The sequence below is a fragment of the Dermacentor albipictus genome, chromosome 1, assembly GCF_038994185.2.
Source record: "Dermacentor albipictus isolate Rhodes 1998 colony chromosome 1, USDA_Dalb.pri_finalv2, whole genome shotgun sequence".
Taxonomy (NCBI): Eukaryota; Metazoa; Arthropoda; class Arachnida; order Ixodida; family Ixodidae; genus Dermacentor; species Dermacentor albipictus.
This window is the reverse complement of record NC_091821.1, coordinates 137304959-137328675: the sequence shown is the minus strand read 5'-3', so window position 1 is coordinate 137328675 and position 23717 is coordinate 137304959. Positions and strand designations below refer to the sequence as shown.

The 23717-nt window shown below is 46.6% G+C and overlaps 2 protein-coding genes across 3 annotated transcripts in view; both read right to left on the bottom strand.

Moving 5' to 3' along the window:
* LOC135911800 (uncharacterized) overlaps positions 1-18851 on the bottom strand; it is a 35372-nt gene extending 16521 nt beyond the window's left edge. The window contains exons 1-4 of one of the 2 annotated variants that reach the window (XM_065444144.1): positions 18708-18851; positions 8430-9998; positions 5501-5752; positions 296-479 (exon numbers count right to left, since the gene is read on the bottom strand). In XM_065444144.1, coding sequence (XP_065300216.1) covers positions 296-479; positions 5501-5752; positions 8430-9998; positions 18708-18797 — 2095 coding nt within the window. In that variant the 5' untranslated portion in view covers positions 18798-18851. Of the gene's footprint in view, positions 1-295; positions 480-5500; positions 5753-8429; positions 9999-14223; positions 14355-18707 lie in introns of those variants that run through there. The other variant, XM_065444145.2, reaches the window with a different exon arrangement.
* Positions 18852-20967: 2116 nt separating this feature from the next.
* LOC135911787 (cuticle protein 64-like) lies at positions 20968-21865 on the bottom strand (the record flags this gene model as incomplete). The annotated part of the gene is made up of 1 exon (XM_065444124.1): positions 20968-21865. A coding segment is annotated over one exon (795 nt), but the record flags the coding sequence as incomplete, so codon positions are not given.
* Between the last annotated feature and the right edge of the window lie 1852 nt (positions 21866-23717).

Below are 23717 nucleotides of genomic sequence, written 5' to 3'. Positions count from 1 at the left end.
TGTCGCACTCATTTGCAACCTCCCTGAAGCGACTACATTCATAAATGTCTATAAGCGTAGTACGTTAACTGAAGAAGCCTGACCCAATGGAAAAAAAAAGACTTGTCACCGACGTTTGCGAAGGCAGTAACGCAGACGGAAGTAAAAGTCAAATAAGTTCACAGGCAATTTAAACCACCTGAACGTGCACTGCAGTTTTTACACCATCCTCATACTATCAAGGCGCGAATACGTCCCGAGTTACCGCGAAATTAGGCGGGAAGAGCGGTGAATTAAATGGTCACTGCGCACTTACGAGGAGCCGAAATTTTGATCACTTCAATGCTCTCGGAGTTGACGCAGTTGAACTTGCGCATGCTCTTTCGTAGAACCAGCTGGCGTCCAGGAAGCAACGGATTGTGACAAAGCATGCCTTTGTACCCGGCGTAGCGGATCTGAATGGCTGACGGTGTCTCCAGAAGCTTCAATTTCTTGTGTACCTATCAAAGAAACAAAATCGCTTTTCACAGTCTTAACTAAAGAACCTTTCTCTGTAGGCGTACAACGCCACTACCTCTTTAGACATTTTTTTGGTAGGAAAGGCAAACGAAAAGGCATTCTTGAGTAAAAAAAAAGGACTCGTAGTTCGCCTTGTTTGAGGCATCGAAATCTAGCATAACTAGAGACATTCTGCATAGGTTCCATACTGCGAACCTTGCACAAATTCATGCAGGAGTGAGCTCGTGCAATGATGAGCGGGAACGTAGCCATCTGTGGAAGACGGCGACGAATGCGCAAGCAGCGACACTACCGCGTTAGAGCGGTTGGCGCCGAGAATTCCTTAAACAGGCCTGGCTGACAGGCTGCACAGTGAAACGGCCTCGCTTGTGGCAGAACACAAAGCCCTGGAAACGGAAAACTTCACTTTCCCGCAAGGTCTCCGAGCTCGAGCGGTAATCGAGCACTAACAACATCGAAATCAGGGGTATTCCCTGTACTCAGGGGCGAGGACTGTCTCGCTGTATTGGATGGAGAGAGTTCGCAGAAAAATTGGATGTCCCGCGAGTTACTGACATCGATGTTCACCGAGTCCTTACTAAAAAAAAGGGCAAGAAAAACTTAATTACTAGATTCTGGTCTAAAAAAAAAAGCTTATATCAGCGAGGTACGAAAGGCACGGCTCTGCCTGAGTAACATCGACGAATTCGACAGCAACTTTCCTATATTTGTCAGCGACCACTTGACACAACTAAATAAGGCACTTTTCCAAAGCACTGGCGCTAAAGAAAACTAACGGGAAGCACTTGTGGAAGGATAATGGTCAAATTAAGGCTAAAACGACAAATGAGAGCCGTGTTTGTCGCATTGCTGATGATTGACCTTTCCGTCTCCAACTAATTGGCTCTATTGGGACCCTTAAATGTCACTACCATCCAGCATGGATTCTTACCTGTGAACATCTTCACTGATCAAGTTCATGCTGCACAACAACCATTCAATCAACCACTTCAATGCTAGAAGTCTCCGCAAGGATTGAGATTTGCAGCGCCTGGTTTCTACCCTTCTCCCCTAAGAATATGGGCGTCAGAAACCTGGCTTAGTAATGATGACAAGGACATATTCTGCTTTAACTCGCATGATTCCAAGTACTTCCACAGAGACGAGTAACCACGGTGGTGTAGCTATATTTGTCTCATCTAATATTTCATTCAAATGCCTGCATGATTTGTAGTTAAATATTACTAACTGTGAATCAGTATTTGTTGAATTTGATTCACCCGTGTTCTGTATAGGCCAGAACTTAATGCATGGCTGCATTGATTGCTCACCTTTAGTTGCAGATTTCTGTAGTTCCCTTGATTAAGCCATGGAGAAAGTATCATGCGCTAATTGTAACGCAATGATCATGGGCGACATAAATTTTAGCATCTTGCATACCACTTCATCTTATTTTTCTATTTATCAAGCACCTTCCATAGTTTAGTATATGAATGTTTAAATACTGTCCATACTCTGTCCTAACATTGCCGATGGCACGTTGATTGGTCACGCATTATCAAACTTAACAGGCTCACAGGATGCTGGCACTTACCACCGACATTACCGATCACTACCCTATCCTTCTACGCCTTCGCAATTGAACGCTATCTTAAGGAACACTTCCTACTACAGAGATTTACTTGACAAAGAAATGTTCCTTGCTAGCCTAATTACAACTGATTGGTTGGAAGTTGTATCCTCATGATCCTCAAAAAGCTTTTTCAGTTTCGAACTACACTTTCATCGTATTTCAACTTCCACTCTGATAAACTAAAAAAAAAAAGGTAACATGACCGCAAAATCCAAGACTTACAGATAACCTGAAAGCCATGCGGTCTCGTGAAAATTTGTATAAGAAAGCTAAGAAACAACCTTTCAATAAACTGAACTACTTGCCCGTTACAAAAAATTCGGACTGACGTTCTGCTCAGCTCAGAAGTGCGAAGACAAGTTATGACGAACAAATAATTGCAGATTGTGGTAATAACACTAGTAAAAACTGCGTAATAGTTAGCACCTTGGCAGGGTATATAGTAATCCGCTTGATGCTGCAAATGCCTTTGTGATGCTGTCTTAAGACTTCCGATGCCGCTCCATGCTGTAACACGGCTTTTAACCGCCTACCTCATTCATTTTTCCGTTTTCCCCTAAATACGCCTGATGAAGTAATTTCCATAATTTGGAGCCTTAAAGCCATTAGCGCTGGTCTCTATACTATTAACGCTTGCCATAATAAAGTGATCGCGCAACATATTGCTAACGTCCTCTCTGCGATCAATAACCTTATTTTTTTAACCGATGTTTTACCACGTGAACTCAAACGCGGTAGAGTCATTCCCGTTTTCAAAAAGAAAAAAAAAGGTGATCGCACGTTTACGCAGACTCATTTGCGTTGTTCCATTTTTTTTTTGCAAATGTTACTGAAAAACTTATCCAAAAGCGTCTGACAAAATATTTAGGCAACTTTAGTATTCTTCACCCCTATGAGCTTGTTAGATTGGTTAAATAGCCAGAACGAAAGCCTCCATATTCATTGACATATCCAAAGACTTCGACCCAATTACTCAGAATCCTTTGTGCTAAACCTGAAGCCATTGGAACAACTGGTCCGCCACTACTACTAATCCGTAGTTCCTTGCAAGACAGAACAAGTCTAACATTTTCGGATACTGCTCCAAAGAAGCTACTACTAACATAGTGCGCCTAGTATAGACCCCTGCGGTACACCTATTTTTCCTAATTATTCTCTGCCTAATTGTCTCTCCTCACCGAAGTGTATTCTGTACGCTGACGGAACTACTATATTTAATTCTGACAATTGTGTAACACTAACAAGTTAGCTAAACGAATATTTCGTGAAAATTTCCACGAGGTGTGAATTTAAGCTGCAGATTAACTACCAATTTTACCACCTTTACCTCGTATAAGCAATCGCCTGAGCCCCTTCAATGTCCGCCAACAATCACCTAATCACTGCAGTTGATCATTGCACCTGTTTAGGTGTGGAATTTAATAGCCAGCCTAAAGTTCATGTTCGCATAGCTAACGTGAAAAGAAAATGGCATATGGAATACGCGTTCTGATTAAAGCACGACCATATTTCTGATTTTGTACTCTCCTGTCCCTTTATTATGATTTTGTTCATTCTCACATTAACTGAACACTTATAACAGTCAGCTAACGTCGTTGCAAGAGATTTAAAATCGAGCTATTGTGTAACATTTCCATCTCGTAGCGTTAGCTCAAATCTGGGATGGCAGTGATGATGATGATGACGATACGAAGGGGGCGTGCGGAAAAAGCTGTCATGTCGACAGCTTTTTACAGTTATTACATGCACATATTTTGAATGTGACTGATCGTTAAACATAACCTGGCCATTTTTATTTTAGGGCATTAAACAACACTGTCCCGGTAACCATCAAAACAAGGATATCCCCTAAGATAAACAATACTACATTTGCAGGCAATATGAACTTCATTGTACCCTGCGTTCGGACCAAGCAGCCACTTTTTAGCTTTATCTCTCTGGAACCCATCACCATTTGCTTTAATATTACTGAAAACACATTCCATACACAACTTAAGCACTTTCTGTAGTAATTGACGCCACTAATGAGATACCACACTTTCTTTTCGCTTCCTTAGACTCCATTTTCAGTCTAGTGTGTTTTTAACTTTTTCTATATTTGTCTCCTGCATTATTTCTTATATCTACATTTTTTTCGGAAAGGCTGCCTTTGTAGTTTTCCAATTATTGATTAATCGGAAGCCTTATTGTTTATTGCATTCAACTGCTGCTTTTCCCTTTATGCCTTCTCTCCAAAAACATGCACTACCGTAAAAGTTACACGTATTACGGGACCTCCTTCTGCGTATACATGTGTAATTATCTCCTTTTCGTTATGAATAAACTTATTCCGATTCTGAAAATTGCAGCACAGGTACTGCCAACAGCGGGCCTTGAACTATATTACCTAAATGTTATTCTTGGGCACTGCAGTGTCTAGCCATGTCAAAGTAAGAAAAAAAACGTTCAAACTGCATTGCAGCAAAAGCTGAAGTAATGAACCTAGCCTTTATAACATCTCTTTATTAAAACGTGCTACCATTGTGAAAATGCCAATGATGCACCCCTCTTATTTGGTTCTTAATTCCACACACACGGAATGGGAACAATGACGTCTGCGAAGGCTTGAGCTGTGTCGAAACCTGCATAATGGAAAGTGCAGATTTATTCTGAACTGCGCAAAATAGCACTTTGCTAACAACTCAACTTTTCTCGAAGCTTTCTTTGCCTTTTCCTTTGACGCTGCTGTTGTCTTGCTTGTTATCTGTATGTTATAGGTGTATCTTTAGGCACGAAAGGGTCCGTCCAAACGCGCATGCGATAAAGGTTCTTGGGAACGTGCCGTATGGAGGTATCAGAAAACGGCTTTGTCTACTGTCAGTCGATGCGTACTCTACTCGAACCACCGAGCATACTATAGGCTATGCTAAAAATCTCGGTGTCAGTGGGAGTGTAGCCCATGGCGTTACTGGGCCACATGACGGGCTACTGCGACAGCCTTTCTATTGTACACTCCAGAGGTGGTATCTGATATCTGTTAATGCTGCGAAAGTCGTCAAAGACAGCTGTGAAGATGTATTACAAGATTAAGTGGGTGTGGTAGCGATAATCGCCCTCTATTATCACTATTGTAGGGCAATTGTGCTCGCGGTAAAGTTTCGTTGATGTCTTACACGAGGTATGTAGCATTAGTCTGAACACTAGGAAGCGACAAAGCGAACGCGTCATCAAACACTTGAAGGCAGGTACGTGCGTTGGGTGCATAGAAATCGCGTCACAGGTCTAGGACCTAGGATGCACCTCTAGGATGAGTCGCACATGTGGCGTATACGTGCTTTAACAGAAACGGCGCTTTGTACATCCGTGCCGACAGGTGCAAGCAGAATAAAAAAAAAATGTGGCTACACGCACCTCTTTCAGCAGCTGTGTGGAAATCATGCCGATGCCATCCGAGAAAACGTACTCTTCGTTTGTTACCGAATGCTTCGCTCCTAAAATATCCGGGACTTCTAGGACAGAGTCGCTGAGGAGGGGAACTTTCACGGATTCTTCGGTGGATGAAAAACATTGGCCCATGCGTGCCATCTTCTTTGCGGTGTTGGAGATTCCGCTGAAGTCGCCCATCCAGTAGCGGATCATGTCGGTAGAGTAGCCTTTGCCATCCTAGGAACAAGTGAAGAAAGCGAAAAAGTCAGGTTCGCACGAAAGGCATAGCATTGATTGCGATAGCAAATTATGAGAGCCATACGCAGTAAGGTTGGCCGTATCTGTATAGGCCGTAGGCCGTAGCTGTATAATGTGCTGCAAACATTCTATCCCTAACTAAACGAACAAGCACGTGTCACGAGTGCACAAGCAAACATGAACACATCGCAATCGATAACGGCGGACATTTGTCGGCACGCTGGCGTTGTAAAGAGCAGCAGCAGCGGCGGCGAGCGAATTCCGCTTCGTGCTACCTCTTCATGAGGATTCCCTTTTAATGAGAACTAGGCGCGCGAAAATAGAGCGCACACGAAGCCTTCAACCATCTCGGGTAGGCTGTAGCCTTCGAACATATCGCAGAACCCATCGCAGGAAGCTCGCGCCCGCGCTCAGCTGACGTAGTGGGAGTAGAAGAGGAGATGCACGCTAACTTGCCCATTCCCCTCCTCCTCTTAATACTCGTGCGAAGAGGTGAAGGGACAGGACTTCAGCGAGGAAACACGACAATGGAACCCAAGTCCTGTCCTTTCATCTCTTTGCGCGACAGTGTTATGTCGAACGAACTAGCCCCCTGAGAAATCCTCTTAGCGCACTGAAAGTCGTTGCACACCCTCCCACCCTCCCTCCTTTGAGCGAGGGAGAAGACAACGCCGCACCAAGCCCCCATCCCATGTTCATGCCACCAGGTAGGCTGCTGCCAGCGTCTTGAACCGTTGCCCATACGTCAAAGTAATTTTTCTTGATTTTCTTAATCCTTAGTTCCCGTGCCAGTGCTACAACACAGCACGCCGTGTTATACAGAGGAACGCTGTGTAGGGTGCATTTGGAATAAGAATTAAACGCTCTTGCGTTTCCCAGAGGGGCTGAAGGTGGCTAGAACAGTGATCGCGGCGTCATGTCCCAGTTTGAAGTATGCGGATGACCGCTGCCGCAATAAAAAAAATCTTGGAGGGCTCTGCGAACTCGCACCAGGCATGCATCGAGAACAGTGCGATGCTGCGCGCGACCCTTGAAAGGAGACTGGTGAATTTCACGCATGAGACACGCCTGGTCATAGAATATTGACCTAATGTACTAAAGCATATGTAAAGGTTGACATAAAGACCACTAGAAACTTTCTAGACCACTAGAAACACCACTGTGCCCTGGTGAATTGTGACGTTGGCAGTTGTGGGCTTTCAGATTTTAGTGGACAATATTTAGAGCTATAGCCAGTCCGAACACAGGGGCCCTCTGGTTTCCTGGAAAGGTGAGCCTTTACAACTTTTGGTCTACGTCTGGCCATCGTAATATTTTCCCCGGGCTCCTGCCCAACAACAAGCAAAGATCGGTTCTGAAAAACTGACGATGCCGGGTGCGCGTGTGCCCGTTAATATTTATTACTTTATAAATTCGCAAGAACTATATTTTGACAGTAACCACGTAGGAGCGATCCAGCTAGCTTTGTACAAGAGTCGAAGCAAGTTGCGACGTCGGGAGCAAGCTGTCCGGCAGCAGTTGCCGTGGGGAAACTCCCCGAGCCTAGATAGAAGAGGCATCAATGACAGGCAAGGATATTCATATGATCCTTGAAATTTCTTGAAAGGAGTCAAATTACAAGCTAGTATCACGGGAACAGCCGTGTGTCAACTTCCAATGCACGGAGAAGACAAGATACTGAACGCCGACTGACCCAGCCCAATTATTGGAGTCTAAGTGCTTTGATGCTCACGGACTCCAATGCGAAATATTTTACTCCCCAAACAACGCTGTACTTAAGCCTGCCGATTCTCTCCACGGCTCCTTCTTAAAGAGTAGTCGACGAGTATGAAGTCATTTGTTTAACATTCACTAACCAGTCATTGCATCCTTCAGTAGAATCGGTTTGATCGACACGTTACCATTACGCGGGAGTCACTGAACGAAGCGCACCAACAACGTCCGAATGCGGCTAGGGAGGGAGAGAACAGGGCAGGGCATTCGTTGATAACGTTTTTTCACAGCATACGCCGTAAAACAACCTTCATTGCAAATTATGGCAGAGGCCGTTTACAGAAACTGGACAGAATTTCACCATTGCGAGCAGTGATTTGGTGTTATGGGAGTTCAGGCAATTTTCATAGCCTATAGAATTTGATATTGAAGTAAGGTATTTCGTTAGGCTGAAAAGACCTCGCGAAAGATAAGATCATATAAAGCGTGACGGTTACAATGCTACTTTCTTGTTAAACAGCGCGAAACGAGATAAAGGACGGCGAAAGAAAAAAAACTCGGTGCCGTTCCACATTGTGAAGGATGACCTGCGAAGTTGCCTATGTGGGCCTCTTAATGGCAAACAGCACCTCCGCCGCTGGTCGGCCCGGTATTGCACCATGTTCGGGATCGGCCCGCGTATGAAAATTGTTGGTCCACGCGCGAGCGCCATCCCCCCAGATCATAGCCTTAGACTACTTAGCTGTAAAAAAAGGGGGGGGGGGTGGGGGAGGAGGGGAGTGGGAACAAAGAACGTCTGTCTTCGTCCCCCCCCCCTTTTTTTTGCCGTACTCTTTTTGTGCTGGTTAACAAGATGGAACACCAACAATCCCGGTCGGATACCTTACAATGCTACGACAGTAGAATCATTGCATCAAGAAGCACTTGTAAACAACCTACTCACCGTAGCGTAGAACCATGTACCGTGATCCCGCAGCTGGCTGCAAGAGGAAGCCAGAAGCTTGAACTGCCTGTCTCCTACAACCAGACCGTGTCGGAGAGTGTCGGTGACGACCCTTTCGATTGCCAACTGCCGGCAAGAGCCGGACATGAGCGAGTAGGATAAGTGCTGCAAATTGTCATCACGAAAGGACACGCGTAGCGAGTACTCCGCGTCGAATTTGCGAAGGATTCTGTTCTCGTTGTGAAGTTGGGGAGGAAGCAGAATAACCTTGGACGGAGTGACTATAGAACGTCGAACCAAGCGCGTTCCAGCGGGTGTCTTTGGGAGGTGAATCCCAGCGGTGCAGAATTTGGCAAACAGCTTCGGTAGGCACTGTACGATGTCCACAACTTCGTGTTCCTCAATCGCACTACGGATCGCAAAAAGAGCAGCCTCGAGGGCAGGACTGTTAGTGTGGGCAAAGTTAATCAATTCCTCTTCGAACTCTTCGAGCTTATCCCGAGCAAGCAAAGCCATTTGAGAGTATCCATTGTTTCCTTGCTGTAGAACTGCACTTAAAGCATAACAAGCGGAGAAACCAAGGCGTGGCTTAACTTTGGTGGTGCACCGTTTCCTGATCTCTTTCAGCTGAGAACCAATCTTGTGCGTCAACATCGGAGAGTACTGAAAAGTTGTCTCCCGCTTGCAACGGGCAGTTAGACGACTAACCGCTTGTCGTGCTTTGAGCTTGTTCCTGAAACTCAACTTCACAACAGAGCTTCCACCGATGTCGCAGCTGCGCATCATCCAGAAGCACGGGCATCCCAGTTGGAACACTCTGTTGAACCACGCACCATCGGCATTCCCGTTGGGCATGTCCCACCTGCAGGAATCCTCTGCGCTTCGATATAGCAATGGGACGGTGACCAGCTGAAGGTAGATGCCTATGGCGTCATGGTCTTTTTCGATCTCGTTCACAACAACCCGAAAAATGCTGCCGTATGGTATCTCCAGCTTGAACGTGCTGGAAAGGTGCTTGCATGCGGGACTGTGGCGCAATAGGAGCAGCACTTGCAGTAACTTTTCGTCGTGCTTGAACGCGCAAGTGAGTGTGTAACCTGGAGGGCCATCATCGGCAAAAACTACGTGGCTTTGCGCGAATACGGAGAGGCCAGCGAAGGTTCCGAAAGAGAGAGACTCCATGGGTATATTTGTTTCGTGCGGAGCCCAACCGCGCCAAAACCCGCGCTCACGGTCCGGTATCAGCCACTGCAAATGCCCCTTGAACGGAACGATCTTGCCCAGAAAACACCACTGCTGCGCTATCTTTGAACACATTGTGCCCAACTCGCTACACGTGGTACTGCCGTCTAGCAGCGTAATCGTGCACACAGCCTGAAACAGGCGCTCCTCAGTGTGCGTACCCGGCTGGAGTACGACATCACTCATGCTAAAACGTATTTTTCTGGATATGTCAATTGTAGTGAAGAATCGCTTATACAGCGAAACGGAGTCTTGCGGCTCGCCACGATGACCTTTCCACACGACCAGAAAAGGAAGGTTGTCGTCTGCCATGTCCTCTGGCCACTCCTGAAACAGTGAAATCAGAAGGTCACTAATCCGAGGTACTCGTGCAAGGATACAAAAGGAAGCGTTCGCGGAGCGCGAGAGTGCACCTACTAGAGCCTAGTTACGGCTGTGTCGCGCACACCGAAAGTGCAACCATTGATACAACAACCGGTCCCGTGGCACGCAGTAACTGCGGTGCATACACATGAGGGCCTCTGGGGGTACATATGTACGACTAGCTGTATGACTACCGAGATATCCGGTACTACATGCAGGGTGTCCCAACTATCATGTACCAAAATGTAAATATATGCAAATGCCACGTAGCTGGACAGAACCAAGGTAATGTTTCACGTCGCTTAGAGACACTCAGATTATTTCTTGCCTTCCGCCGAATTAGATAGTCCTAATTATTCAACTTCTCTAATTAGATGAAGTGTCAATGAGAAAATTTTAGAGCAACATGAAAAACTCCCGACACCGCTTTCTGTTGCTCGATACTGGCCGCTCGAGGCATTTTGCATGTATTGGAAGGCTGCTTGCACTTCTTGCCGGCGCAAGAAGTGCCAGTAGCCACGCGCTCCTAATATCGCATTTCAATCGCTGGGCACTGTTCGTGGGCCGCAAACTGCCAGCATAACATTTCTTTCGCGGCAGAGTGGAATCTATAGTCAATAAATTCGATGCCGATCTGGCTCGATCGTTGAAAATACACCGTGTGACAACGGTATAAGATTCCCGTATAATATAGCATTATCACAAGGGAAAAGAATCATGCCAACTCGTTTCCCCCTGTTGCTCTTACTCTCCCACCAGGTCACGTGGCCCATATTTAGGGAAGTCCGACAACGACGGCACAGGTTCCGCATAAACGGCTTCGCTGTGAAATAGCTTTCAGTAAGGATTTACAACAGGTAGTTCGCGAGTGCATACGCGTAGTTAGGAAATCAATATATAGATTCTGCGCTCCTAGAAGGGAGCTTTGAGGACTATGACGTATTGGTTGAAACCGGGCTCTCGGATCATAAACTACTTTATGTGGAGATAAAGTGTACCGTTGTGTACCCGAAAGCTGGTAGCGCTACGCATGTTCTGCGTTTTGATAGAGCCAATGACACAAGCATTACTGATAATGTTTCGCTCTATTTGGATGGATTCTACCATACAGACGACGTCAATGCGGTGGGGATTGCGTTTAAAGGTATTGTTTTCCATTGCGTAAGCAGATTTGTGCGAACTCTGAAGAAGAAATAAACAGAACCGGTGGATAAGCCGCGAAATTACATTTAAAGCGGAAAATGGATAGAGAGAAATAAGCTAAAGAAAACGATAAAATTCCGGCGCTAAGCTCTTTATTGCGCACAAAGACAGCTGCTGCTAAAACACGTGCATTATTATGACGTGAGACTAACTGATTATATGGAATCATGATCCGCAGCGTTTTTGGCACCATTTGTCGTACAGTAACGAAGTTCCCAGTGACTCATTAATTGTGAACTTGTGTCGAATTAGCGTATGGCAATACGTTTCAATTATTTTATTGTTCAATCTGTGTACCGACACTTCCGCAGATGATTTTTCACCCTTCGGACTAGAACCACCGTACACATCCCCAATGCCTAATATACAAGTGTCGCGTGAAGGCATTGTAGCTCTTGTGCATAAAAGTAACGATAAGAAATCTATCGGTCCAGGCGCCATACCAAATGCCTTTCTGTGCAGATATGCGCAATCGGTAGCCTACTCTCTAGAGGTCATATTTGATGCCTCGCTAGCACAAAAGCGGGTCCCAGATGACTGGCTAGTAGCAAAAGTGGTTCCGGTTCACAAGCCTGGTGAAAGGCAAAATATTGGAAACTATCAGCCAATTTCACTGACGTCTGTATGCTGTCAACTACTTGAACATATAGTTTCAAAGTCAATCCCCACCTGCCTTGAATACAAGGCTTCCTCCCCCTCCCCCCCAACCAGTACGTATTTCGATAGCACCTTTCGACTGTCACAGTTGACAGAAATGATTAACGATTTTTCGGTTTCCTTGAACAATAGAAAACAGGCCGGCGCTATATTTTCAGATTTGTCCAAGGCTGTAGAACGAGTCGTCAGTGACGAAATAACTAATAGAAATGAATATAAAGTATGAAGTTATGTGGATCCGCCCATACCTTACAGGTCGGACACAATACACCGAATCGTAACAAATCTAACGAATTAAAAATAACGTCAGTCGTTCCATGGGGATCTCTTTTAGGACCACTTCTTTTTCTAGTTTACATAAATGATATTGCTCATCACATAAGTAACGATATAACCATCCGTTTACTTGAAGACTAATATATCATAGAATCAAGAAGTAAAATTATAAGGCGCCACTTAGTCAAGCCCTTAAAGCTGTAAAAGTGTGGGCCGCAAAATGTAAAATGAGAACTAACGAACCGAAATCAGTCATGATCAGATTACGAACACAACAAAGCATGTTATTGATTGTAATGATAGGAATTCAATTCTAACTGGAGCGTAAACGATAAAATACCTAGGTTTAACAATTTCGCAAGACTTAAATTGGAAATCACACGCACACAGAACTTGTGCAGCAGCAGAAAAAAAAAATTTATGGTTCCTTCGCCGCAAATGAAAACTAGCAATGACACCCGTTAAGCTGCTTGCTTATTTAACTTACATTAGACAGACGTTAGAGTATGCCAGTGTCATATGGGATCAGTTTCAATCAGGATAAATAAACCTGGAGTATATCTGGGCAAGGACGCTTCATTTTTTCCGCGAACGATTAAAGAATGGGGCAGTTTGCCGGCGTGTTTTGCAATCGAATACCATTGAAGGCTTTGAGGAACGCGTTGAAAACTTTCTATGAAATGAATCTTAGTGGTGTCGTGCAAACGTTGTCCGACTGTTCTAGAATACATCCTGTAGTCTCATACTGCTTGCGATATCACTTTTCACTATGTGACAAACATTTCTTTGCAAAGGTATTGCATTTTGTATTCGCTTACTTTTATTTGGAGGGGGGGGAGGTATTGTATTTTATTACGGCCAAGACGGCCATAGTATTTGAAAATAAAATAAAAATATTGGTTGAACGTGACAAACCTGCGTTTTTTGCACTTCTGACTGGTTCATTTGTAATGTTATTAAAATTAATGATTTTCCGCATCAATAGAGGCTATGACAACGGCGACATTGAATTATGAAAAGTATGCAAGGCGGCGTCTTGAAGTTTCCTCATGCAGGGAGCCCACATGCAAGCTCCGTCTGATAGTGGTAACACGAAAATTTTGACCTCTTTTTTAGCGCCAAATTTCGCGAGCACCCATTTTGATTCGCAATCTCGCTAGAAGTCGTGATGCACTCCTGCTTTTTTTTTGTCACGCTCTCATGTGCCCATGCTCGCACGCGACCTGCTAAATTTTTTTAGATTGAATTTGATACCAATGCGCACATGAAACCTGCATACATGTTTATATACTAGCCGCCTTTTCCATTAACACTGTAAACTTCCTTTTCTATTGCTTTACACGTGTCGCACTACATGCAACAAGTTGCAAGGCACGAAGTTCGGTAATGTGGAAAGTCGGGCCAGTTCTTTAATGATCCTACCTTCCTGGTGAAGCAGCGCACCGACACGGTACAGCGAGTGTCGTCAAGGTATGACAGCAAGGTATGACAAGGCACGGTGGCGTGCTCGGGGCACGCCACCAAGAATGAACTGCATTAAGCATCGTCGTTGCCTTCCACTTGTACGTAATATACGAAAGGTGCTTTTCAAACTGTACTGTAATCGAGACTATGCTTAGTAGCCTGTTTAACTAAAACGTAGACGTGGCGTGTACTGCGCTCAGACACGCTATATGTCCGGCTGCCGAGGCCAACGTTGCGGGAAACGTGGTCTGTCGGCTGGTCTTCCGCTATTTTGATTCCCACATCTTTAAATTCATCGGACAGTTCAACGCGTTAATTTAGCTGGCGGCGGCAAGTACCCTTACAAAGGCTGTCATTGCCCTGAAACAGAGCTTGCATGTAGGCTGCCTATCCTCATCCGGTTGGAGTAAGCAGCAATGTGAACAAGAGATGGCAGCGCCGGCGCTTGCTTAGCGCAAGCGGATACGTGCGACACGCGCAAGGCTATCGGCGACACTGGGCCGCTTCTCAGCCCGCCGAGTCGGGCCGATTCACTTGCCATGACACATTTCACGAGATAGCGATAATGCAGCCTAGAACGTGCACTCACCACCACTGGTAGGTCCCGTATGTCCTCTGAAGGTAGAAAACGCGTTGGGGCCAATATACAATGATTCGTTCCGCATCCTAGCGAATGAAGCAGACGACGGCTTGTGTACGCAGCAGACGACGGAAACTAGAAGCTTTTCCGACGGAACAATCGTCTACTGCTTTGAGCTAGCCGTTGTACTTTTTGAAAAAACTAAGGAAGAAGAGTTTCAGCGAAGCTGCCTATGGCTAGGGTCTGGCGGATCGCGCCCGCACGTAGATTAACAATTTTTCATATGTGGCCCGGTACCGAAGACGGTGCAATACCGGGCCTACCCGCGGTGGAGGTGACTTCATTTCAGTTTCTTCGGCCAAACGTCAAGTTTGCGTAACGTTACGAAATCAAAACGAGACCATCAGCGACAATTTATACGCGTCGCGCGTACGTCACGCCTCGAAGAAAATTGCGGTAAGTCAATAGAGCCCCGGGATAGGTCGGAATAAAGCAGCCTATCCTAAAGTCCGCATTGCGAGTTATCTCTTATGAGTCAGTTTTCGGCCACCCCGCGTATTGAAACGAGAATCGCGCCTGGCACTCGTTATCAGCGCGCTCAGGTGCAGCCGCTCCGCTGTTGTATTTAGCAGAAAGAACGATGCAATCGATGCATGTACAATCGCCCAATTTTTTAACCTGAACGCGCGAGCATCGACCGGCCAGTCGATAAGCGCCGTATAACGGAGTACAGCGGCGAAGTGTGCGAGAATACGCCTGGCAGAGGGAAGCTGCATTGGACTGTGCATTGCGCGCACGCGCGTATTCTCGCACACTTCGCCGCTGTACTCCGTTATACGGCGCTTATCGACTGGCCGGTCGATGCTCGCGCGTTCAGGTTAAAAAATTGGGCGATTGTACAATGGCAATCAAAAATACGCGGCCCTCAGTCGCACTAAAGGCCCTGAATAAAACTTAAAGGTAGCCACATGCTTTTATCTTGCCGTCGCCGCGGCGACGAGGATGAGAGGAGGCGGGAGAGAAGATCTACGTCTCCCAATTGGTTGAGCGCCGTCACGTGGTAGTTTTCGCGCCCTGTGCTGTTTTTTTTTTTTTGTCTTTTCCGCGCCTCGGCGCACTGACCACCATGACAGTTGGCCGTCGAGTTTTCGCGGCGAGGCTTTAGCAAGGTATTTCGGATGTTTTGGCTAAGTTTCGTGGCTAACCGCGTCATTTAGGAACTCTGCTTTTGTTTTGCTTTAGGGATTCATTTTAAGAGTACTAGAAGGGCAAATGTATACGAACGGAGCTTTCTTTTTTTGCTGACGGGGTTCGGAGCTCAGGCATAGGTAAGCTGATGCACGGGTGATATCAGTGCTCGTTCAGGTTTGTTTTCCCGATCGCGCTATCGTAAACAGGTGTATGAAGCTATGGATTGCGTAGTCTGTGTTCCGTCATATCGTTCTAGAAACGCAACACGTGTTATTGGTGTAGTACTGAATGCATAACTTTCAGTCCATGCGTTTGCTAGGCACTGCAAATCTATTTTGCGAGGACAAGCTGTTCACGAACAGTGCAAATGATTGACAATTGTGAGTACGCTTTCTCCGCTTCGTTGTCTCGGTAGGATAAAGTGCACGAGTTTTTTGGATCATTGACTTAATTGGAACTGCGCTAATGGGGAATGTGCTCAATGACGGCAACCATTGCTACGTGTAACTTTCGTCCTTGCATACGCTTTGTTCACAGATCAAGTACAGGTTCCACAGTGATGTTTGCGCTTGAGAGCCAACGGCACCAGTTTGTCATAAAAGCGTAGGACCAGTTTCACAGCAGAAAGATGCCAGCGTCATGAGGAAACGACAAAAATAGCCGAGATGCTCCGCGTGCAACGCGCACGTGTCTACATGGCACGATCGTTGTTCAGGCAAATATGTCACGCGCCTTGTGTTCGGTCATCATGGTACTAAGATGATTAAATTATGAGGGTGCAAGAGCTGGACACACGTCAGTCGAGTGGGTTCACACGTAGGCACTTAGAAAAGCGCAAACGCATTGGAGTTGTTGAATCGGCAGCTACGCAGTGCTGAACACACGCATGCGCATCGCCCTCGGCGTGTACCGGCGAAACCTTCATCGCAGCCCTTTCACGCCAGGCAAGGGTCTTTAGAAAAGCGAAAAAAGAATCTGATCAATGCAATAGAAATACCTCGCGAAGCGGGTTGATCTGTGCAAGCCGCGACAGTTCTTGCCTACGAGTACAATGCATGGCCGTGGACGATATAACACTCAAAGCTCTGGCATGTATATAAACATTGTACATTACGTATACATTATTGGCGAGATAAATAATTCCGATTTTTGTGCTAGTACTCGACACTAAGAATAATTTGTCCACAAAACTAGCCTCAAAAGCCTTCTCACTAGAAGCAGGCAGCCAACCCGAAACCATTAAACAAGCACGCAGTTACGCGCCGAGAAAGCACACAAAACATCTGCTTCCGCCAGTTTCATAGCGTTCCATCATCGCTCCTAGCACAGCACACAATCAAGCCTTAACTGCGGTAAAAATTCATGCACAAGCACCCAAAAACAATTTTGAATGTCTCACTTCGTGTAAACTCTGCGGGCGGCTTCCGAGCGAACGGTCGAACTGCGAGGGCGAGCTACGAGAGAAAGAGCGAGCTGTGAGAAGGCCAGGAGAAGGAGAGGCCGGGCGATGAGGAATGTCGCTACCTTTAAGCTTTATTCAGGAACTTTACATAGGACGCCTGCTTTGGGGGTGCACCGAGTGACGCCAATCTTCACCGCAACTCTCGGGTGGCCAAGTCACGCCCTTGATAAATTTTATGTGTGGCGTTCAGCTGTTTCGCAGCTGACGATAAGTTGGAAAGAGGGTTCGTCAGTGCGCTTGCCTTACTCCCCGCGCCAGCTCGCATTTCTTGCGCACACGCACCGGCCGGCGCGCGGTCGGCCGTTTGGCCAAGCGCACGGAACGTATGCCTGGCAGTGTCCGTTTGGTCTCACGCTTCATGCTTACGCGCGCCCGTGTGTGCCGCACTTCCGTGCTTGGCGTTTGAACGGAGGGTGCATGTGCACGCAGGCTCTCAACGAAAGGCGCCATGGCAAGGCATTGGTGCATATGAGTAGCAAGCAAAGAGCTACCACTTTGTTGGTGGCGGCGCCCGTCCTGAATAATGTTCCATTCTCGTTTAAGGCGAAAGCGTTACTAGGCTCACATTGCAGAAACCGTCCGAACCTGCCAGCCGTGCCCGGAAGCCGTCCGCCGCCGCCGTGCCAAGAACTACGGCAGCACGGCAAAGGAAGCAAAATGGAAGCACCCTCCTGTGCACCGACCTTCCGCGCCGCACTTGAAATTTATTAAGCGCATGACTTGGCCACACGAAACGGAGGGCGAAGATTGGCGTCACTCGGTGCATCCTCAAAGCAGGCGTCCGATGGAGATAGCAGCGCCGCGTTGTGGGCCCGAAACCGCTCCTGCGGCCGGAGCCGTGTAGTTTTGATTGCGATTGTATGTCATCTTCCATTCTTTGTCCCCACGCGACTTCCTTCTTCCATATACATTTACTCGGCTGATAAAAAAGTATCGCTTGCGTAGTCTTTCAGTTTTAAGGGCGGTTTCTTAATTCGAACGCTCCTCCGTGGTGATGGGCCGATTTGTTTTTCCTGCAGTGAAGACTGCTCTCTACTTGATTCACTCTTGTGCTGTAGTGTTATCTCTTGCCGTGACACACATCGACAGTGAGCAGGCTACTCAGCCGACGGCAACGCGCTAACTGGAAGACGCGGGTCGGGTGGCGGCAGAGCCGACTCTAAGTGACCAGGACGATTGGTTGTGAACTTAGTCACGGCTTCTGGGTGTATTGCTTGAAACCTGGAAGCGTTCCATACTCGACCGTCCCCCCCCCCCCCAAAATAAGGGGGGGTGGGGACGCTGGTCCTTGTTGCTCGATAATCCTTTTCGGGTCCGAAAAATGTTATGTTGGCGCGAACTGTAGGCTTTCATACGCGGACGTAGTCGGCCGACGGCAAATTGTCTCACTCGAGCTCCGCGACGTCCATTCGTGTAAACCGAAGCGTGTTTTTGTCTAACACGCTGACGCAGCATTTTCATTGCCTCTGCTGGAATTTTATGAAAGAGTTATCCGGCAGACCAACGATATTTAATCGAGTGTTCCGGTTGTAATCCCGGTACAATCATTGCGGTGATCTAGCAGGTGAAATCCCCAGGAAATTCGCCCTTGCGTGGGTTTATAACATTATAAATTATTACACTAAATGATGTATTATAACATGGACGCATCTTTCGCTCGGGTTTTTTTTTTTTTTTACATACAGTATGCTCACACACCACAACCTACGCCGACGACAGCGCACCGAAACTACGCTGCACGTCTTACAACCAAAAACATCGCCCACCACGCGACAAAACTGCCATTCAGCCCTGCTTGCGCGGGCAACAGTATTGAGCCTGAAACGGCGGGTATACTCACATGAACGGGTGCTAGTCGGTGCGCCGCTGTGTGCGAAATGAAGGGCGAAAGCGTGGGCAAAGCGAATATATTGGCTCCAGATGACGTCATCGTGACGAATATGACGTTGCGGATCAAAGAAAGACAATGCGGTCACTCGTCGCGGACCCGATTGACGCACGGGCAAGGCAAGCACAAGCATCGCGTGAAACCTAGAAAAAATGTGATGATGATGGGCTTCATACTATGGCTCGTACTCACACTGGAAGGAGGAGGGGTTTGCCAAGAATTTGAAGTTTTGAAGTATTACATATTCCACTAAAAATAAAAATAATAAAAAGAACACTAAAAAACTTATTTGTTTAGTTGATGGTATGTAAACATAAACAGCATCAAATACGTCCCTGTGGCTCAAACCCAGTACTGACGCACCGAAAGTTGGTATTGTTTCTGATGTTAAGATTAAGACGTGACACAGTATTAAGTTCATTTTTCCCTTCAGATTGCAGAGGCTTTCACCTAATTCTTCACAGCGGAAGGCCAGTTTAGCTGATCATACAGTAATTACTAGAGAAAACTCTGGCGCTATTGTACACGGGAGCTGCAATGGGGGCGGTTCACCAGCATGGGAAGTACATGGATTTGCCTAAACTTCGTCCTTCTGGATTCAAACGGCTTCGTGATCTTGTAAACGCGTTATTTTCAACAATGTACTGCGTAAAAGACAGGTAAATAAACATTATTAAGACTGTCCGATGCCAGGATTCGAACACAGGACCTCTAGCACACACGCGCAATATTGAAACCATTATGCCACAGACGCACTTTTTTTCTTTATGGCATGGAATTATGAGTAGTGTAAAACCAATATTGTTACATTACATTTGAACTTGCATGAGAAACAAATGCACACATGGTGTGTAGTCCAATGAAAGTTCAAAATCCTGGCGAACAAACGCAAGCGTCCAGACGCGAAATCCATTCAGGTACGGGATCAAAGGTAGCAGCCACACAACTCACTTGAGCAGTCTCTTCTCGAAAGACAGATCTCGTCGAGCGAGGTGGCTCGGCACGTCCGTCGATCATTTGACTTCTCCATAATGAATAAAGTCCTAATAACATAAACAAGTCATATGGTGTATTACTGGCTGTCTTCCTGTCTGCATTGACCACTTATTGTGCCACTGTCCTCAATTTAAAGCAAAGACAATCTTTGTCTAACACATTGAGGAAACTAGGTGATCGTCCTCAGATTGAACAGACAGTACTAGGGCACCATCCCCACCGTTCATTGGCTCAGAAGGCAGTGAAGGCACTTTTGTGCTTTCTGAGAACGTCTGGTTTGCACAAAGCGGCTTTGACTCCATGACTGTCTCTGCACGTCTCTATGCCCTCTCTCTCTCCCTTCTCTCGCTTCCCTTTCTCTCTTCCCCAGCATAGGGTAGCCAACCAGACTCTTGACTGGTCAACGTCCCTGCCTTCTGTATATCCTTCTCTCTCTCTTACTTTCTTTAGAGATTTTTAAAAAATGTAGCATTCCATTCGGTAGAAGAATGTCGTTTCTCTCGAATATTTCAACAGTGCAATTTTTTTTATCGAATTGAACGCAAACACCTTTACAATTTTGCTTTCCTTCGGCATTTCTCAGTTCTTGTTGAAAGTGAATCTACATTACGTGTTAAAGCAAGTTAACAGAACTAAGCCAGTTACTCGCCGCGGTGGCTTAGCGGCTATGGTATTGTGCTGCTAAGCACGAAGTCGCGAGTTCGAATCCCGGCCACTGCAGCCGCATTTCGATGAAAGCGAAATGCAAAAACGCCCATGTTTTATGCTTTGGGGGCACATTAAATATCCCCACGTGGGAAAAATTAAACCGGAGTGCCCCGCTACGGCGTGCTTTATAATCAAATCATGGTTTTGGCACGTAAAACCCCAGAATTCAGCTATACGCGAGTTAGGAATGATGGCCAAAGCACTATATGAAGTAGCGAATGCTCATTTTGTAGAATTATCGTGTTAGTTGAGAGCTACATCTTCGAAAACTATAACTTGTGTCGTTTCATGCGCTCATGCAACTTCTTCGATTAATTTTGTAGGCCCTCTATTCATGTTTTAGCCAGACCATTTTAATAGTGTTATTGGTGGTTATCAAAGTAACTAAAAGCACTATCGAACGACAGTGCAGTCAAATAATAACGCTGAGAACGAACATTCTGCACAGAAGAGATCAGTCATACATTTTATTCTGCGACTAGCCATGGCATGTTCAAAATGAGGATGACATTTACACAAATCCAGCAAGTGCGATAAATTGACATTAGCGGTTGACGCCGCAAGGCTCTGACACACGCGACGTCTAGGTAAACGGAGAGCCCATGACGTATCTAACGACGGCGGCGATGACCGTATCCCTTTTTGACGCCGACAGGCCCGTAGCCATAGCTGCCTAGCCCAACGCCGAGGCCTCCTCCGAGCCCCCCAACTCCTGCGCCAAGCCCTGCAAGCCCGCCTGCAAGACCATCAAAACCTACGAGCCCTCCTCCGAGACCGGCTCCGAGACCGTATCCTAGGCCGCCTCCTAAGCCCGCAAGGCCCACGCCATTGACAAGGCCCAGGCCTCCAAGACCTCCAGCGCCGAGACCGCCCAAAGCAGCAGCAGCGCCGAGGCCACCTGCGGAGTATGTAACCACGGGCCTGATGGTGTGTGACACGGAAGCCACCGGCTGCCTAACGTAGCTGACCACCGGCTTGGTCACGTAGCTGACGCGCAGAACGGGCTGCTTCACGTACGACACGGTTGCCACAGGCTTTGCGACGGCAACGGGCGCTGCCACGGCCACGGGCGCTGCCACGGGGGCTGCCACGGCCACTTGCGCGGCCACCACGGGTGCAGCACCAACGGCTGATCCTGGACCGAAGCCGCCAAGACCGACGGGCCCCAAGCCAACACCTCCTAGGCCAACACCTCCTAGTCCGACGCCTCCAAGACCTAGTCCGCCTAAGCCTAGACCGGGGCCGCCGTAGCCAGGGCCGCCGTAGCCGACGCCACCGAGACCGACGCCACCAAGACCGGCTCCACCGATACCAGCGGCTCCAAGTCCGGGACCGTAGCCGAAGCCACCCACGTCGCCAGAGTAGGCGCACGCCGCAAGGGCTGAGAGGAGTGCGAGCTGCGAGAGTCAAAGGTCAATGAACATGAAGTCAGAAATAACAACACGTTAAACACTATCTCGAACTTAAAACATAGAGATAGGAAGCTAATTACGCGCAGTGGCGAAATCTCAGAAATGCCTCGGGCAAGGACTAATTACATCTACGAAAGGCTGCGTTTTAGATTACCGTCTTGCCTAAACAATATCTACATTGTCTAAACATCTGTTATTGTGCTTTTGATTTCTTTTCTTTGTTTACGCAAAAAAGAAAAAAGAGAAAAAATGCATTTTTGTTCGTGTGTATTTGCCGAATTGTGCATTGCAGTGTGTATCGCATTACACATTTGCTGATTTCATGTATGTATAACGTGTATACGTAATTAGCGTTCTTCTTTTTCTTTCTGTTTCAATTGCATCATTACACACGTTTATTTTATAGGTGTTGTATATATGCATTAGGTTTTACTCGTATTCATTCTGTATATATTAATTATGCTTGTCACTCATTTTATTGGTCCTCCGTTGACTCGAATTGAGTATGTAACACTTCACCTTATGCTCTGTTACTGCCTGTTAAAAAGGACTGCGGACCACGTCAAACCATAGAAAGGCTTTTTGTTCGTGGTCCTCAACATTTCGGTGTTGAAATAAAGTGAATTGAATTGAAATTGAATTGAATTACAACGTCTCGAGGAGGCTCAAGTGAATGGCAGTTAAGGGCAGTAGCCTTAAATTTAAGGCCCTTCTAGAGCATCCTACGCTTGTCAGCATGCATCTCATAGTTTATTTTTCGATAAGGGCTAAGGCAATGACCCTGTGCATGCTAGCATTCGTTAATCGCTGGTTTAGTGAGCCTCATCAAGTAAAACAAAAAGCATACATCTTACCTCATGAGTGCACGTCAAATATTTTATTATATGGAGCACGTTTAATTCGCTCTGTAATTGGCAAAAAACATTGTTTCAAGCATAGAATATGCGCACCTTAGCGATGGCGTATAAATTATCGCCAAATATTTACTTCTGCATGGATGATGCAACTGTAACATCTTTCTCAAAATGGTGCAATATCTCTTAAGCTGATGTCTGGTACTAATGTTAAATATTTGAATATTGTAATAAGCTGCACTGATAGAAACGCAATATGGTTCTCTTTTTTGTCTATTTTTATCTGTATAGGTTAGCCAAGTGCCTGTCGATGCTTCCGCACTGAAGGCCAACGTCAATGCCAAGGCAGCCGACTTGCACTCGCCTTCCTTGCAACACTACCTTGTTACTCCACGGTCACTCTTAACTTCATTACAAACTATTGCATCCTTAATACAACGCCTTTACTTACGAGTGTGTACATGGCTGCTGTCCTGGTCGGTTCTCCGCTGGTCTTATGAGAATGGTGTCCATGCCACCGACCCGTGCGCATCTTTTATACGGACACATCGAATACGTCACCAAACACTTGCGGCTTCCCATTCGGTGTCGAGGTAAAGCGGCAAAGCGAGGAGAAGAAGGCCTGGGATGAGAGCGGCCCACCCTCTATGTGGAGCCAATAGATTCGACTTTTAAGTTTGGCACGTACGAGGCTCCTTTAAAACTCTCGCCGATGAGCGTACGAGGACGCAGGCGCGCCACTTCTATATCCGTTCTCATCTGGCGACAGCTCTGCTCTTTTTTCTTCCGCGACCGCGATCTCTTCCATGTCCTCCCAGACGCCGGTTGTTTCCGCGCTTCCGCCGCGGATCCCTTTGATACCTTCCCGTATACCTGAAGATTTTAGCCCTTCTCAGGTACGCACCGGGTGTTTCCTGGGTGACTGTTTCCTGCTGCGTGCAGTTGTTCGGAGCGATACGGCTATACCGCCGCATTCAATTACTAAACGTTCG